Source organism: Phaenicophaeus curvirostris, chromosome 5 (assembly GCF_032191515.1).
Source record: "Phaenicophaeus curvirostris isolate KB17595 chromosome 5, BPBGC_Pcur_1.0, whole genome shotgun sequence".
Classification (NCBI taxonomy): domain Eukaryota; kingdom Metazoa; phylum Chordata; class Aves; order Cuculiformes; family Cuculidae; genus Phaenicophaeus; species Phaenicophaeus curvirostris.
In genome coordinates this window covers 50,012,342-50,029,712 of record NC_091396.1, presented here as the reverse complement: position 1 = coordinate 50,029,712, position 17,371 = coordinate 50,012,342, and the positions used below count along the sequence as shown (strand labels likewise).

Sequence of the window (17,371 nt, the reverse complement as noted above, 5' to 3'; positions counted from 1 at the left end):
TTTTCACCTGCACTTTCTTAACACGGTACCTACTAAGAATGCAATTTTTTATACATTCTGGAAGTAAAGCTATGTAAAAAGTGACTCTTTGACTGTGTCTGTATGGAACAATTCAATTTCTGATGAAAGCAGCACAGTTTTCCAGGTTTTTTTTTTCGAGATAGGGACATACATGGTATCTCAAATCAATCATCTTGGAACAACAGGTGTTCTTTGGGTCAGCTGAGATTAAAGTACTATTAAGGAAGAACAGCTGAAATAGAAAAGCATTAACAGTGGCAAATTATCTTATTCACAACAGAAGCAAAGAATAATTTTTCGATAATTTTATTGGTTATATATAGGCTTATAAAGGGTCCAGATGATGTGTCCTTGGGTCTTGAACAAAGGTGTGAAGGAAAAAAACAGGTGAAAAGCAAGGCTGAGATTCCTAAAGCAGAAAAGAGGTCCTCAGAATCTCACCAAAATATCCTCTTTCCACCAAAACATGCTAAGAATGTTTTTTGACACTAGCTAAAAATAGGACGCAGTCAGCACAGGATGGAAATCTGAGTTTTTAAAACCAATACTTTTAGGCTCCTATGAGTGAATAAGCGACTGAATTCCACAGCTACAACCTTCTACCTGGAATAAACTGACGCATCAATTTAAGAAATTATGAAGATTAACTAATTAATAATTCATGATGGCTTTGCAAACCTTCTAGGTGTGCAAAGCTGTACAGTCTGCTGGAATTACCGTGAATTAAGACCATAAGCATAATTCTGCCTCTGCTACTGACTCACTGTAGCCCTGAGGAAGTCACTCTGTCCCTCTGCATGTAATAATAACATTGTATAGCTCATTTGGGTGTGAGCAGGTTCATTAGCTAATGCTTGATATTGCAGTAAAGCGCAAAATGTGTTTTGAGTGTTTGGTATTGTTATTAAAAAAGAAATAAACAGGAAACGTCAGACAGGTAAAGTCATCACTGAGGCATTAGATCCCTCAATAACACGGACAAGAGACTGTAAGTAACTGCTTTCTTTATAGACAGAAACATGCAAAACCTGAACTTTTTCACAGTTCTAACACACTGCTCACGTGATGTCAGCCACTGCATCTCCCAGTGCTGCATTCCTCCTTTAAGCACATGAAGCATCATCTCTAAAGCACTTGTGGTCAGCAGACAAACAGTTGCCCTTTAAGGATTTTTATAGGATAATCAATCTGATTGCCAGTCTCCCGATTGCCTTTCCTGGGAGCTGAATGCTTTCATGACCTGGAGTCTGAGTGAACACCTGGCTATCCTTGCAGATACTTTTAATTTGTGGCACAGCACCATCTCAGCTGGTCCTGTGTTTATGCTGCTGCCCCTGCAGTGTGCCCCATGAAGACTGTAAAACAGAATGTCTCGTACAGCCCCGCCAGCCAAACCCCATATTCAGGGCACCTCTCTGAGGTCCCACTTATGCAGCTGTGGGTCTAACTGGGGCTTGCTGGTATTGCCGGGAAAGCCATGAGGCTGCCAGCAGCCCTCCCCGGGCACAGCCTCTTGGTCCTGGCCCTGTGCCTCACAGCCACTCCCTGCTGTTCACCTGCCAGTGCTTAAAGGTTCTCCTCGCAGTGTGCTACGGGTCTCTTCTTCAAAGTGCCAATCTTTACCTACTTGATGAGGGCTTTGGTGGCAGCCTGATGATACAAGAAGTAGTAACTATTACAAAAAGTGGACTATTTTGATTTAGAATCATAGAAAAGTGTGGGTTGGAAGGGACCTTAAAGATCATCTAGTTCCGACCCCCTGCCATGAGCAGCGACACCTCCCACCAGCCCAGGCTGCCCAAGGCCCCATCCAACCTGGCCTTGAACACCTCCAGGGATGGGGCAGCCACAGCTTCCCTGGGCAACCTGTGCCAGTGCCTCACCACTCTCAATGATAGTGAAGAAATTCCTCCTTACGTCTAGCCTAAATCTGCCCCTCTCCAGTTTATACCCACTGTCCCTCCTCCTATCACTACAAGCCTTTGTGAACAGTCCCTCCCTAGCTTTCTTGTAGCCCCTTCAGGTACCGGAAGTACTGAAAGTACGCTAAGGTAGAGTTAAGTAGATCTAAGTAACTGTATTTTTTTTAATAGAATGTTTTTTTCAAGTAGTGTTTTTCCAGAAACCATTGTCTTGTGTTAAGTATGATCTGTGATGAACAGGTGTGTCTTCTATATTCACCTGTTCGCAGTCTTTCCCTATCTCAAATGCAAGGTTAGACAGAGAGCTGGCTCCGGATCTCCAAATTAGCAAGAGTTTTGACTGTTGTGAAGTTCATAACACTAAAATGAGTCTATGGAAAGTAACAGAATATGCATAAGGTTTCTGTGAAAGTTTATAGATGTGCTTCTAAGTGGGAAATACATTCTGTAACCAACTCTTGTCACATGGCACACAGCCGATGTAGATCACACCCATGTGTTCCCAGGCCCAATAAAACATGCTTGCTTCATAAAACTGAGCCTTAGAGAAAACTTATTAATTTCTTCTTTTATAGACAGGATAATTTACCACTGTTAATGCTTTTCTATTTCAGCTGTTCTTTCTTAATGGTACTTTAATCTCAGCTGACCCAAAGAACACTCGTTGTTCCAAGATGATTGATTTGAGATACCAAGTATGTCCCTATCTCCAAGGAAAAAAACCCCAAAACCAAAAAGCACAATCCCTGGAAAACTGTGCTACTTGCATCAGAATTGTTCCAGGCACAGAGTCATGTTTCGCTCAGCTCTACTTCCAGAATATATAAAATGCATCACCACCCCTCTTGCTTCCTTTGATTTTACAGGCCCATTACCAGTGAAGATCCCTAGAAATGTATCAGCTGTGTTTCTCTGTTTCTAATAATCATAAGAATGGCTTTTTTCCCCTCCCAATGCTGTACAGGAACCCTCCACAGAACAGCAGAACCAGCTCACCAGACATTTTTCTTAGTAGGTACCATGTTAGGAAAGGGCAGGTGAAAAATGATAAAACAGGCCTTCCTCAAATGACTTTTCTCTCAGTGAAAATAAAGGCTTGACTGAAATTTATTTTAGAAATTAATTCAACCAAGTGTCTGGAAAGCCTCTGTTCCATCATCATGGAGGAGGCTACAGTACCAGTTCAGGAACGACCACAAGTATAGAATGATTTGATAATTTAATCTTCATATTACAAGCATATCAGTAGAAAACCCGTGGATGAAAAATGCTGGTATTTGTAGGATCGCTGAGGACCACAACCCGGGAACTGGCTGCTGGTGAGGGCCTGGAAATGAGAGATTCAGTGGGAAACACCACTACTCTCCCAGGAAAACCGCTGTGCTTTGCCAGAGACCTGAAGAGAGGTCAGTTCGGTGTGTTCCAGCCCTAAACGCAACTCCACCGCCTGTTTCGCACTGGGACGCACTCCAGCCTCCAGCCGCGTCTCGACGCGCAGCCGGGCAGCTTTCCCACGCCCAGGATGGCTCCGCAATAGCTTCATTCGCTATTCAGCGCCCGATTCCAGCACGACGTCACGCTGCCCACCAGCCGGAACCTGCCTCGCCCTTTCTCAAGATGGCAACCGGTAGCTTCGATCCGGAAGGGGCCAACCCATAGGCCTTGGCTTTTCCCTTTAGCAACATGGCGGCGCGAGGCGCTCCGCCCACCCCTCACCCCCGCCGGGCGACGGCCAGGTGACGCGGTCACGTGACACGCGGAGCCGGGCGCGATGGGGCGCGGGACGCTGCTCTGGGGCTGCCTCCTGCTCGGCTGCGGCCCGGCGGCCGCCGCCGTCCTCCCCGCGGCCGGCTACGTGCTGGACGATGCCGGCGGGCTGGGCAGGTCGTTCGACGGCATCGGGGCTCTGAGCGGCGGCGGGGTGAGCGGCGCCGGCGGGCGCGGGGGCTCCTGCGGTGCCGTGAGGGGCGGGGGGGGCTTCGGGCGAGAGAACTGTGAGGGTGGAGGGGAGTGGGGAAGGCTTGCAGGAGTGCTGCTCTGAGGGGAGTCCTGTAGGCTCTGAGGGGAGCTGTGCGGGTAGGGGTCCTGGCTGTGAAGAGAGCTGGAGCCGGGCTCTGCTTTATACCTGGTCAGGTGTGCTGTGGCTCTTTCTTGTTTGGCTTCTTAGGGCCAGCTATGGTGCCACTGGAGGAGCTAAGCCAGGGTGAGCCCTTCTCTAGAGGGTCTCGCTGGAGAGGCCAGCAGCCAGCCGAATGCTGTCCTGTGGTCCAGCGGGCAGAGCGCTTTTAGACCTGCGGAATTTCTTTCCTTGCCCTCCTGCCTGTGCACCCCTGAGCTCCCATTGCCTTTAGTATGTAGCGAACCAAAGCAGCGAAATTTGAGTAGAGCTGGAGAAATGGTGCTGGGGGGGGGAGCTTCGTTTTCCTTGTGATAAGTCTGTGTCCTCTTTGTTCCTCTGTTCTTTGGACTCTCTTTGCAGTAAAGTGCAGGTATCCTGAGTTGCAGCGTAGACAATCAGAAATGCATGATTGAAGGGTTAAAAGAGATTTTTTGTAGGGACTTAGCTGAGTTCCTTGTGCTGTAATTATTTCTATAGGTTTGTTAGCTATATGAAAGTCCTAGGCTGACAAACTGAGATGTTCTTAGATATTTGGAAGTTAGGTTTTCATATTTTCATGTTTTGTTTACATTTTAGGCCACATCTAGACTCCTGGTGAACTATGAAGAACCTTATCGCTCCCAGATTTTAGACTATCTGTTTAAGGTAAAATCAACTTCACTACTACAGTTATATTCTTACAGGATTTCTTATTGTGTAATGTTGGAACTCCTATAATATATTCAGTATTACTTGAAATTAGACAAGGCACCCACTAATGTTCATTTTATCAGAGCTTTAAATGTTAGCTCTTGCTTTTGAAAACTAGCATGTGGTTCAGCTGCCTATATTTTCAAATAATGATGGGAATTCCTTCTGTTTTCTCAATATGTTTTAAAAAGTGTTCTCAACACGTTTTCATCAACTGTGTGGATTTAATAGGGATTCAGTTGTTTTTGTGGCTGAAATAAATGGTTTAGATGTTCATAGCAATTGCAGGAAGTGCGTCTTTGAGACAGGATTGATATTTTTAGGGTGCAGGTAGATCCATATAATGTGAAAATGACTGTGAAGTCTGCATCATTTCAACAGTGTATCTATTTCAAACTATTCTCAAGTTGAAGTGCAGTTACTATAGAAGGTGTGTGAACGTCTATGGTTTGTAAGCTGCTCTAGGTAGCAAGTGTAACCTGTGGCATTACCCAACTTAATATATGGTAAGATTATTGCACAGAGCAGTAATAACCTGTTTTGCTTTTGGCACTGCAAATTACTCTGCTGGAAGAGGATGTTATATCACTTTCAAGTAGTATAATGTATATGGCTGGAGGAGAATAATTTAGTGTGTAGTTTAAAGAATTGGTTTTAAAGTGTAGAGTAAGGCATAATTTGTGACTGGGATAACAAAGCTTACATTTTTTTGAAGACCAAAGCTGTGTGTGACAAATGTGAGTTTTCTGAAGGAATCAGTAGGCATGTCATAAAAAAGTCTAGCTGAAAGATCGTGATTTTGAAAGAATTTCTGACATATTTTTTCACCAAAAATTCATAGGCTGTCATGGAATGCTTGGGAGAGGTATAGCTTGCCTCATTCTCCTTGTCTTTTAATGTCAGTTAAATTCTGTGATGGGGGATGGGAAAGCAAATGTGTTAGAACTTTACAGTAAAGAAAGTCAGGAACCAAAATGGTAACTTGGGAATATTTGCTTCTTAATTAAAAACAAATAATCCAAAACTTGTTAGGCAAACAAGCTATTGTTTGTGCAGCATATTTTTTTTATCAAAGTGCATTCTCACATCTTAAAATGCTTTTGGATGCCAAATTGTATTTGGGTGATTCGATTGAGGACACCAGAACATTAATGGTCATTAAAGTACTGATTAGTTTCAACCTCTGACTTGAGCAACTCTGAAGCCACTAATGCCCGGAGGACCATGATATAAATATATATATATAGTTACACATATATATTTATTTAGGTATATAATATAAATATATATAAATTACACATAATTTTATATATATTTTAGTTACATATATATTTGTTTAGATATATAGTTTTATATATATATATAACTATATATTTAAATAAATATATATATATATTGATTAAGATATAACCTGACTAGGAGTAGGATCACCTGTATGAGCTTGAATTTTATATTCTGTTCCAGCAGTCTTATGTTAAGGGAAGGGGATAGTGCACTATGTGGCCATTTGTTTTTGAATGTGGTTTTTTTTTCTCTTCTGCTGTTCTGCTTGTAGGGAGCAGATTATTTCTAACCTGTATGTATGTTGTTTATCTTAAGTGGTGTAGCCCTTTACACCAAGAAATACATTATTTACAGAGATATTAACTTCAATAATTTGATTTTAAAAGAAAAAAAACTTGGTTCTTAGTAATGTTAAAAATACTGTTGTGTTCCTCATATAGCCCATGTTCTACTTCAGTATTTTCTTGAGCGTAACACTGTTGGTATGAAGTGTCATTAATGGTGCAAGAGTCAGTGAAATTGTCTAAATATGAGTGTGCTATTTATCTTGCACTGTTTTCTTGGATTTTAAGCAGAGTTGTGTGTATTAGAATAATTGCATCTATAGTGCCTGTTTTTTTTAAAAAAAAGTATTGAATTTTTAGCATTCTCAAAATTATACACTTATTCATTGTGCTCTTCTTAACAGCAGGATTCTGTTTGGTTTTCTGTCTGTCTTTTTTTCTAGCCAAATTTTGGTGCTGCTTTACATATCCTTAAAGTGGAGATTGGAGGTGATGGACAATCAACAGGTATGGATTTTGTGTGAGCATGGTTTAACTTTTTACTGTAAGTAACATGTCCTGCATGTCTCACTTAGCTGAAGCGAAGAGATGCATTCTGTAGTTGTAGTGAAGTGCAGAAAAATATGAACGTTGCTAACTTGTAGAAGAGAAATTTACACTAACATTCTGGAGACAGTTCGCACTATCATATGGTTGATATGTTGCGTTTTAGAGTAAATTAGTTCTCTCCCCAAAGATTAAGGAAACTAGTAGTTTTCTTAGTTGCAGAGCATCTCTCAAACAATGGTTTTGCAATGCAAGCTGTAAAACTTGTGTAGGACTAGGTACTCTGTCTTAAAGGCATGAAAATCCAAAGACATCTGGTCAGAAGCAGTTATGTTTCTTTGCTTTAATGAGCTGCTATATTTCATTAAATGGTGGTGTCTGAGAGTAGGTGCTTTTTTTTGTTTGTTTGTTCGCCTGGCCATGATTGCAAATGAAAACATCTTGGTGTAATTTGCCTAGCCTGCTGCTGTATTTGCATATAGGAGAAACTGTTTTGTTTAGTAACTGCTTGTGATCAGATGTTGAGAGGAAGCAGTACCTAGAATGCAGTTCGTGTATTTTTTCTTTTTTTCTTATTATTCTCATAAGAGAAGAATCTTGGCCACATCTAGCATAGACTGAAAGAAAACTTAGTTAATAAATAACAAGGGTGACAGTTGTCTTTGACATAAAACATATATATATATTTAAATGTAAATGTCTGTGCTTCTGTGTTTAGAAATTGTTTTTCATTCCTTGGTTTACTTAAGAAAAATTAATATGGCAAAAAGTATTATGCTGGGTTTAAGAGCTTGATGTTTGGTCAAAAAATTCCTCGATAGAGGAGAATGGGATCATCTTCATGCATGCACATACCTTCTCCTCAAACACTCTTGCTGCTGCCTAAGGAGAATGTGTGATGGCTTTGCACATTTTAGAAGGACAATAATAAGATGCATATCTCTACGTGCTGGACTGCAGCTCTTATTCTGACCTCAGAGGTTTGAGTGATCAAGAATCAGTTTGAAGTGTGATCAGGAGTCTAAGTTTGGAATCTGTTTTTTTTTTCTGTCTCTCTAACAAATAGAGCTTCCAAATAGTCAAGTGTTAGCAAGGTAAAAAAAAAATCGATCCTGTTTTCTAAAATGAAATGTGCTGTTTCAGCAGACTTTATGAAAAAAAAGTCTCATCAGAAGAGATCTCTGGAGCAATTAGGCATGGTTTAGCATAAGTGATCATCACAGTTCTGTGCTCAAGTTATTAATTGACTTTTGTGTGTAATGACTTCCCATGCAATGCTAATTGTTTTGCACCTTTCTAGTTTGTTTACCTTTGGCTGAAGGAATTCAGTACAAAGCCTTCAATTACAAAAACTCTTCTTGAAGTCAGGAACACCATGGAAATTGCAAACTAGGTGTTTTACTATAAAAATCAAAATCTCTTGTATGAAAAACTTCATGGAAGTTCCTTCTTTTTTCTCCCTGGACTTTCCTTGCATGGTGGAAACAAACTATGATCTTTTTTTGTTTGCTTTTTGGTTTAGGTATAAGCTGCTTCTAGATTTTTTTGTTCCCCCTGATCTTAATGCTCTAAGCTTCTTAGTTGTTGTGGGACCAGAATAATCAAGGATATAGATTTAATATTGTCATAGCTGGAGATAGAAAATGACCAATATTTTATCGCATTATAATGTTAAAAGCAGGTGTAGTCCCTTAAAAATAAAAAATATTAACTTTATGCTAAGTTAATATGATAGAATGAAGAGTGGTTAAGTCTTGCATGTTCCCTCCTACTACTCATTTTGCTTTGAAATACATACCAAAGAACGTGTGAACTGTGTTGGAAATATGTGCTTGCTTGCTCTGGCAGTGAGCAATACAGAAAACTTTGTAATGTGTAACAGCTAATAACATAGAAGATAATTGTAAGCTACCTGCCTCTTTCCTTCCTAGATGGTACTGAACCCTCCCACATGCACTATGAAAATGATGAGAACTACTTCCGGGGCTATGAGTGGTGGCTGATGAAAGAAGCTAAAAAGAGGAACCCCAAAATTAAATTGATCGGTAAATTGCTTAAAGCTCTAGCATTTAAACATTTTTTCCTCCTAACTAAATTGCATATCTGACCCTTCATTAGCATATTAATTTTAATTGACAGATATTTTGATTTTGCAGCAGACAAAGCAACTCTCTGGTATTTGGTAAGGTAGCCTTGACGCATCACTTTAAGATACTGTGCTTTACTTTGTTACAGTAGCGCAAGTGCTACTGTAACAAGCATCATAACAGGAATGTATGTAACAAGTAGGATAGGCTAAGAAATGGCTAATAATTTGCTTATATCTAATAACATTGATGCTTAGACTGTATCACAGCACTGACTTTAAATGACTTATCATGGGAGCCAAATTCTGAATAATAAAGGAATCAGGAGAAGTAAAGTAAACCAGCTCTTAATACGTTAGATTGCAGTTTGTTACATCATACTATCCAGTTAAGTAAGTTATGTCTCATTGTCTTCAGCAGAACAATCTGAATTTGAAGTGCACATCTGCTTCTTCATTTTAGGTAGAACAAATTGCAGCTTGATCTTGAAGCTTACTGACCAACCAGTTATTCATCTGTGTTTCTTCTGTCTTTCCAGGATTACCCTGGACATTTCCAGGATGGATAGGGAGGGGTGAAAACTGGCCCTACGACCATCCAGATGTCACTGCTTACTATATTGTTTCTTGGATATTAGGAGCTAAACAGTATCATGATTTGGACATCGATTATGTTGGGGTTAGTAAGCAAAATCTCCTGTACATTACACGTGTTCTCATTCCTAAGATGTTGGCCTTGTCTCTATTTGTTGATTACTGGGGGGATGGGAAGAGAAATTGTTTTGTACTTGCAGTTTTGGTGTTATCTGTTGCAAGGGAAAGGGCAGAAGTGATGTTAGTTTACAGTCTTTCTACAATAATGGCCGTTAAAGCAGAATCAGTGTAAAATGGCTAGTCTCCTGCCTTTGCAACTCTGCAACAAAGTTACCAGACAATTTGAGGATTCTGAAATCTGTTCCAGTCTTGGGCTTTTCATGTTCTGTCTTGCTTGTTCTGTTTGGGTTTCAGCAGGTACCAGCTAACAAAAAGCAATAATTAAGACAGAGTTTGTGAAAGTCAGCTCACATGACTTCTTAGCATAAAATATAGTTGCTGTTTTGAGGAAGGACATTCCTCTGCAACTCCTTCCATTTTTACCTGCTTTATTTATAGTAGATGTGTGTGGTACAGTACATTATAATTACTTTTGTGTTACAGCGCAATATAGCGAAGTAGAGAACTAATGTCTGAGAAAAATGTATGAGTTTGGAGATGACAGTAAGAAGCAGACCATCTGGAAAAGCTTTTCAAGTTCATTATTTGACCAAGATTCAATTTTTTATTTTTTCTTTTGATAAATTGTTCAGCTAGGATTCCTCTAAAAATCAGTTCTATGCTCACTGAAATACTTATTTGAATGTTAAAATGTTTTCATATGAGACAGTTGCCTAACTGCAGAGAAGCTGAAAATCACTTCAGTAGTGCAGGGCAAAGCTTCTGAAACTATGGTTCCCATCCCTTAAAGGAAGTCTGATCTTTCTGCTGCTATGTAGGAAGGTATTTCTGATGTAAATCTTCTTTGGAATGCACCCCCCTTGAAGTTGCTGACTTATTTCTGCTGTGTCAGTCTTGTACTTTGGGTAACACAGTGGTGCTTCAGCAATTTGACGGGAGGGCAGCTGCTGTTAAATTTGCTCCTTGCTATCCTCTTTGAGTAGAAGGTAAGTTCTGTGCTTTATGTAGTTTATGTAATGTCTGGCTTCTGTGTTGCTGCTTCAGTGATTGGTCTTGTGAATTCTATACTTCTAAGAAAAGGGAATTTTTGCTTCTGCTGCAGTGTGATGACACTGTGTGTTGTTTTGATTTCTTTGTGGGTATAATCTGAAATACGGGAAAGCAGCGATGTCTGTGAAGGCTCAGAAACTGTCAAAACAATTTTAATGCTGTTCTGATTCTACATGGTTACTCTTTACTGCCCTTTTGGTTTATGGCATGTGTTATGTATCACTTTCCTTTATGATGAAATGAGCCTTTCAGTAAGTTAATTTTTGGTTGGCTCATTTCTGAAGTTCCATATTAGCACTTATGAAAACATCTAGAAATATCAAAATCAAATGGACATATCCCATCTGCAAGAAACTGACAGCTTGTACAAGGTTGGGTGATCTACATCTACAGAGGGATGCTTTCACACTTATTGATGAGTGTGAGTCATAGTGTTTATGTTGCAGTTAGAAAACAAAAAAGTAAGACTATTTCTGACTATGCATTTACTGGCAGGCTATTTGTTAGAAATGAAGACTGACATTCCCACTTTTGAATTTTGAGCTGTGCTTAGCTTAAACACTGTTTCTCTAAACCATAGAAAATCCAGAGCAACAGAAATTAGATCATTTTGTGAATGTTTACTTAAATTATGCTTGGATCTCTCAGATGTGGATTTAGTCTTGTGTAAGTTAGAAAGAACTGTAAATAGACCACACCTTGAAGCCACAATGTGTTTCTCAATGATATCTAACAAACTGTAGACCCATTAGTAATGTCAGTAGTTACACTGCTACCATTGTGGAGCTCAAGCAGCTCTAGAGTTCTTTTCAGCAAAAAGTTAATCAGTAGACCTTGCAAAGTGATAAACAAGCATCTCTCTTCAACTTTCGTGCAGAGTTTTCCTCTGAAGAGCTGATAACAAAACCAACCAGAGCATTTCTTGTAGCAATATGAGACCAGGAAGTTTGTTGATAGATTGTATAATCTTACACATGCATAAAATCTTTCGATATGCATTGACAAATCCTGATTTTTCTAAATGGCTTTTTACTTTTCTTTATAGATATGGAATGAAAGGGCATTTAATACCAAATATATTAAGGTATGTATTTTTTCTTATTTCTCTAAAGGGGAATGTTTATCTTTGTTATTGTGTGTAAACAATTAATTTGTCTGAATCTGCCTAGAAAAGGGATCTTAATCCTGTGACTACTTCACTTACTGAAGGCTGTTTCGTGTAGTGAAGACACAGAAAGCTAATAGGATCAGCTCTGTAGATTTTTTTTGTATGTCTGAAACTGTTACTTTGAACTTCAAGTGTATTGGTGCATTCTAAAAGTTTAGGATGTCAACATTTTAATAGAAGCTCCAGTTAATGCTACTGAAATAATTCATATTCATCATCTCTGTACTGGCTTGATATAGTTTTAAGTCCAAGATCTAGAGTTACCTAAAATTCTGTAGCAAAGTTCCAGTGGATATAATACCCTTAAATTATTGCTATAAAACAGGTTCTTATTTTATGGAAAACATAATTGAGGCTTTCTGTTATTAACTGTGCAAAATTCAGTACCTCCTGTTCTAAGAAGTTGGAGGAACACAGTATTTCACATAACTACCTTGAGATATCGCTAATCTCTCCCACTGCTGCCTGCCCCTCTGCCCTTCTTTGAAAACTCGCTTCTGTGTTATGTCATAGTGGAATCTTAAGTACAAGATTCTGCTTTTGTTCATTTTCTTGTTGCTGCTTTGAGGCTAAGAAGCAATAGCATTACCTCTTCTTAAAAGAAAATAAGAGTTAAATTGAGTGTGTAGGAAAACTGCTGGGTGGGTTTTTTTTTTTTATTCTCAGAACTTGGCAGGGCTTGGATTCCATCTGCCTTAATTAGTCAGTTAGTTGAATACCCTTACAGCTGTTCCTTATGTGCAGTATCAACCATGTATTTTAAACTGTTTTACAGGACCACTGCCATCACAGTACTTAGTTTCCAAATCTTATCACATCTTAGCAATATGGGTTCCAGGGTATTCTTTTTCTAAAAGAAAGTTGATTTACTAATTAAGTATAAATTAATGGAGAAATCACCAAGGATACTAGTGATCTTCTAGAGGATTGTCCTAATCATAGGTAATTTGTGCTGGTAAGGGTGAAGGGGGAAATGTGTGTCCAGTATATATGTTGCTTAGAATGCCTATGAGACTGAACCCTTTGTAGAAAGAATCATCAGAGAGAAGGCAGGTCTTACTATAAATAAAATGCATGTTTCTATTTTGCTATATCACCGATTGGCTCTTTTTTCAAAAACTGGTTTTATGGCTTTCTGGTAAGAAATAGAAATATTGTGCTTTCTCATCTGTTTGTTTTGGTTTCCTAGTGGGAGAATGAATGTGGAGAACAAAGTGTCGAGTGTAGATGTGGTGTTCTGCTTGTTAGCTTATAAAATGTCGTTGAATTTGGGCTAAGCTTTTGGCTTCTGGAGTTAAAGGTTTAGTTTAAAATTTGATCTTAAAATCACTCGAACATTTGCTGCAAAGTGTCAGCCTTCCCAGTGCTGTATGGTAATTGATATCAGGCCCTTTTTTAAGACCAGTTTAACCATTCGTTCTCACACTTTGCAGTGTCACGTGGCACCTATTCTCTTATCAGCATGATAATTCTATTTGTAGTCTGCCATTTTGAAGTGTGCAGTTGCGAACATTCTGTAATGTCTGACAGATTCATGACATAGATAAGCTCTTAGTTATCTTACCAAATCTTTGCTTTTATGAAGTTATTTTAGTTACTTCATCCACTAACATGCTAGTTAAGTTTCTTATGAAGTACACAAAATGAAAAAAGAAATTATTCCAGTGCTTATAAATTCTTGTTCAAGAAGATCATCTTCTTCCAATTACATTTTTAGATACTGGCATCTTAAACTAACTCTGAATTTCAAGGAGTATCTGTATATAAACACGAATACTGGGTGTGGGGGAACCATTCTGTGTATGTTTTTATGAAGTAAATTGAGTGTCTACAGTTCTGTGTCTTTGGTACTTATCTTTCGACATAGGAGTTCTGCATTATTTCAAGTCATTCTGTTCTTCTGACCTACCTCTATGGTTTGGCATTTTTTCTGAATATCTAGCTAGCTAGAAAGCTTTAAATTGCAGGAACCTTAGTGTAGACATTTCTATCATCAAGAATATTTCTTCTGGTGAACTTCATGCTTCAAAGACTTCAAACAGCTGAACAGAATTTTGTTGCTACTTTTCTTATTCTTAATACATATCCTGTACTTTAGATCTAGACTTTCATTGTTATCAACACTTGGACTTTGCTTTGTCCTTGTTTGACTACAGGTCAAAATAGAAATGCTGCCTGTTCTCCTTCACGTTGCTGGAGGGCTATTACAAGAAATTATTTAAGGATTCATGCCTACTGATCTTCAAATGGTTGGGAAAACCTTTCTCTTGCACGCATGCGTACAACACATAGTACATCATTCCAAGATTGAAAAAAGGATTTTAGACTGTGAACTAATGTCCTTTTTCAGGTGGAACTGTATGTGGAAGCTGCTAAAAATACTTCTTTTTTTAATTGAATATTCATATAAAACATGCTTGTACAATACCAGCCTGTATGAGCCTGGTTCATCCTTAACTGTTAGAGCTGGGTATATGTTGCCTGGGTATATTTTGTCTGAGAAGGTCCACAGGCAGATATGAGAGGTTTATAATCTTTGGCAGTGAAGTAGTAAGGAGAAAGTGGAGAGACAGAATAGGAATTCTCTTATGCTGGCATGTTTGAATTCCAAGTTGACTGTCCTAAGTTTTGTTATAAATATGCATTTCTGGTTTTATGCATTATGTTCTGGAAAACTAGTGAGATGTCTGAGAACCAAATAGTGGGTAAACTTAAATATCAGATACTTAAAACATCAAGGATTATTTTTTTTTTCAGTAAAATTGCATGTGAAAAAAAAATGCTTAGGTTCTCTTCACTTGCAAAGGACAGATGTTTGGCAAAGATTTCTGTTCTTGTAGAGATCTGCATTGTGATAAGGTCTTTTCTATTTTAAATCTTCAGTTCTAGTTTTTTCAATATACTTTTTTGGGATCAGGTGAACTTTCAGTTATGACCACTTGTGGAGATACGTCCATTTCCACTTTTCAGCCAGTTGTTGTTTTTGGATCAACTTAATGTGACTGAGTTTGTGGTAAATCTGTTACTTGTACATAATGAATTATGTACATGCAATGGGTGGAGTCAGAATCTTAATTGTGTCCAAGTGGAGTACCCCTATCCATATGGCATGTCAGAGTAATCCAGGTGATGAGAAGACCATTTTTGTTTAATGGCTGTCTAAGTGTCATAGATAACCCTTCAGTGTTTAAAATACTTATTGTTAACTTTCTTAGTTTTCATTATGGCTCTCCTTTGAGAAGTGAGAACTTTTCTTACGCGTCTTGGTCTAAAGACAAATGCTTTCACCAATGACTCCTATGGTTCTTAAAGTTTTTTCAGTCTGAAATTTTCATGTTGCCTGGTTGATGAAGGCTGTACTTTAAGTGGTGTTATCTGTCACTAAGGTACTTCGACAATCTTTGGACAGACTGAGTCTAAGGAACGTTGGCATCATCGCTGCAGATGGAGATTGGAGCATTTCAAAGGAGATGATATCTGATCCCTATCTTAATGATGCTGTTGAGGTAGTTGGGTAAGTGTGGTAGAAAAGAGATGTTTTACACATCACTTATTACTTTATTTCTGTAAGTCTTCATCTCCATTTTAGGAAGTCACATTCTTATTTAACACTTCCTAGCCATTCTCAGTTTTGTCATCATGTACAGTAGTGACTGATTACTCTTTCCTGTCTTCCTCTTCTTTCAGTTTAGTACGTATATAAGGGAAACTTGCCACCCTTCCATAATTCCTTTCAAGGGTTCAGATAGAAGCTGTTTTAGTCTTCATATCTTAGCACTGTTGAATGACTGGAGACTTCTAGCTAATCTGCATGTGCATCTTCAAAGTCAAAAAAACCTTAGGAGTGGATTCTTGGTCTGTAATAACTTTTAATTTCAGGTGAACTGTAACTCATCACCTTGAGACTTCCCAGCTTGCAGCATTCCCTGTTATGTGTCCTTTGCTTGAGATTTTTCTGGTCATGCCCTAAAGCTGGAAGTTTGTTTGTTGCCTGTATCTGATAACAGAGAGTACTGGAAGCATACACACAGACAGTAAAGTGGGAGTCAAAACAAGCATCCAAGGTTTGTTTTTAAATTAATACAACAGCCTCAATTTTAGCAGCTAGGAATGTCCCCTGTTGTAATTCTAGCAAATGGCAACTTGATTATTTACCTGCACTCTTCATAATAAACTTTTTTATTACCTTGCTTATGTCAGCTGGCTTGATACTTATTCTACTGCTCTTAATTTCTTGGTAATCTCTGACTTCTCAGAACTATAAACAGGTTTTTAAAAATTATAGCACTTTCCTATTGAAAATGACCTATATGCGTATAAATTGTCTACTTGGATCACATTTGTTAACTTGCTCACCTCTGTTAACCCTACTGTGATAAGAACATGCTTGTAGTCACTAGTGTACCATTTAGCCTCACCTTTACATAAGGGAGTGTGATATGCTCATAATTGTTTAAACTTATGCATGGTTCAAAGGTTATAGCAAGTCGGTTAGGCAGGGTTTTTATAAAGAAACTTCTTTCATGTGTGTTGAGCTTGTAAACGCTGATCACCTGGAAGTGGCTGCCTGAGAAATACTGATTATAATGCCAGCATTGAGTAACTAATTTGTTTTAAAAGCTTGTTGCTTCTGTAGGTTATGCAAGACTTATAGTCCATTAGGAAATGTTGTAGTTACGATTTATGTGCCAGTGAAACTTGCAGTATGAGTGCAGTGAATTTGTACAGTTCTTATTCAATAACTTGATAGAATCAAGGCTAGGAGTACTTCTGTCTTTTTTTACAGTGGTCATATGTTAGTTTTTCTTTAAGCTGAAAGTTCTTTTTGTCAGAGGTTGTTCCAGAGCATTGTAAAGCTTTTTCCTCAACTCCCCCTCCCTGCTGATTGCGAAGAGTTAGGAGAATATTTCTCATGCAGTAGTGTTATCTGTCGAGAAATTAAGGTTAGTAAAAAATGAAAACACCATGTTTCTTGGCCAATGCTGACTCTAAGGCATCGGCTACCAAACAGATTCTTGCTGACCTAGAAAAAGATAATTGTATTTAGCGTCTGTCCTTCAAATGTTCAGGTTCAGACAGTTGCTTAAAGTACACCATATCTCTGTGTCTGAGATAAACATGTCTAGTTATTTGCAAGATCTGCTAGTCAATCTGTTTTCCTAAATAGTTTTAAATTCTTTACTTGGAAATCCCTTCGTATATGTTTTTCTGTAATCTCTTTTCAAGTATAACCCTCTCTGTGACTTGCTCTTTGTTCTTCTATTCTGGAATGGAAACGTGATTAAATTTATGTTGTTTTATCTTGAAATTATCAAGACAGTTGAAAAGATTGCTTTCACACACATCCACAATAAGTAACTGACCTTTTCCTTCGTTTGTGTTTCCTTTAATTTTCTTTTTTCCTTTTCTTTCTTTTTCACATCAGGTAATCTTTACCTCAATACTATTGCTCCCTGTGGAGCTTTACCCCTGCCCAAAATACCATTT

General features: G+C 38.5%; 1 protein-coding gene across 2 annotated transcripts in view; it reads left to right on the top strand.

Annotated features, from left to right (window-relative positions):
• The first annotated feature begins 3,729 nt into the window (after positions 1–3,729).
• GALC (galactosylceramidase) overlaps positions 3,730–17,371 on the top strand; it is a 40,095-nt gene continuing 26,453 nt past the window's right edge. The window contains exons 1-7 of one of the 2 annotated variants that reach the window (XM_069858639.1): positions 3,730–3,864; positions 4,639–4,707; positions 6,764–6,827; positions 8,798–8,911; positions 9,492–9,631; positions 11,762–11,800; positions 15,271–15,398. In XM_069858639.1, the coding sequence (XP_069714740.1) occupies positions 8,818–8,911; positions 9,492–9,631; positions 11,762–11,800; positions 15,271–15,398 (401 nt within the window). In that variant the 5' untranslated portion in view covers positions 3,730–3,864; positions 4,639–4,707; positions 6,764–6,827; positions 8,798–8,817. The remainder of the gene's footprint in view (positions 3,865–4,638; positions 4,708–6,763; positions 6,828–8,797; positions 8,912–9,491; positions 9,632–11,761; positions 11,801–15,270; positions 15,399–17,371) is intronic. The other variant, XM_069858638.1, reaches the window with a different exon arrangement.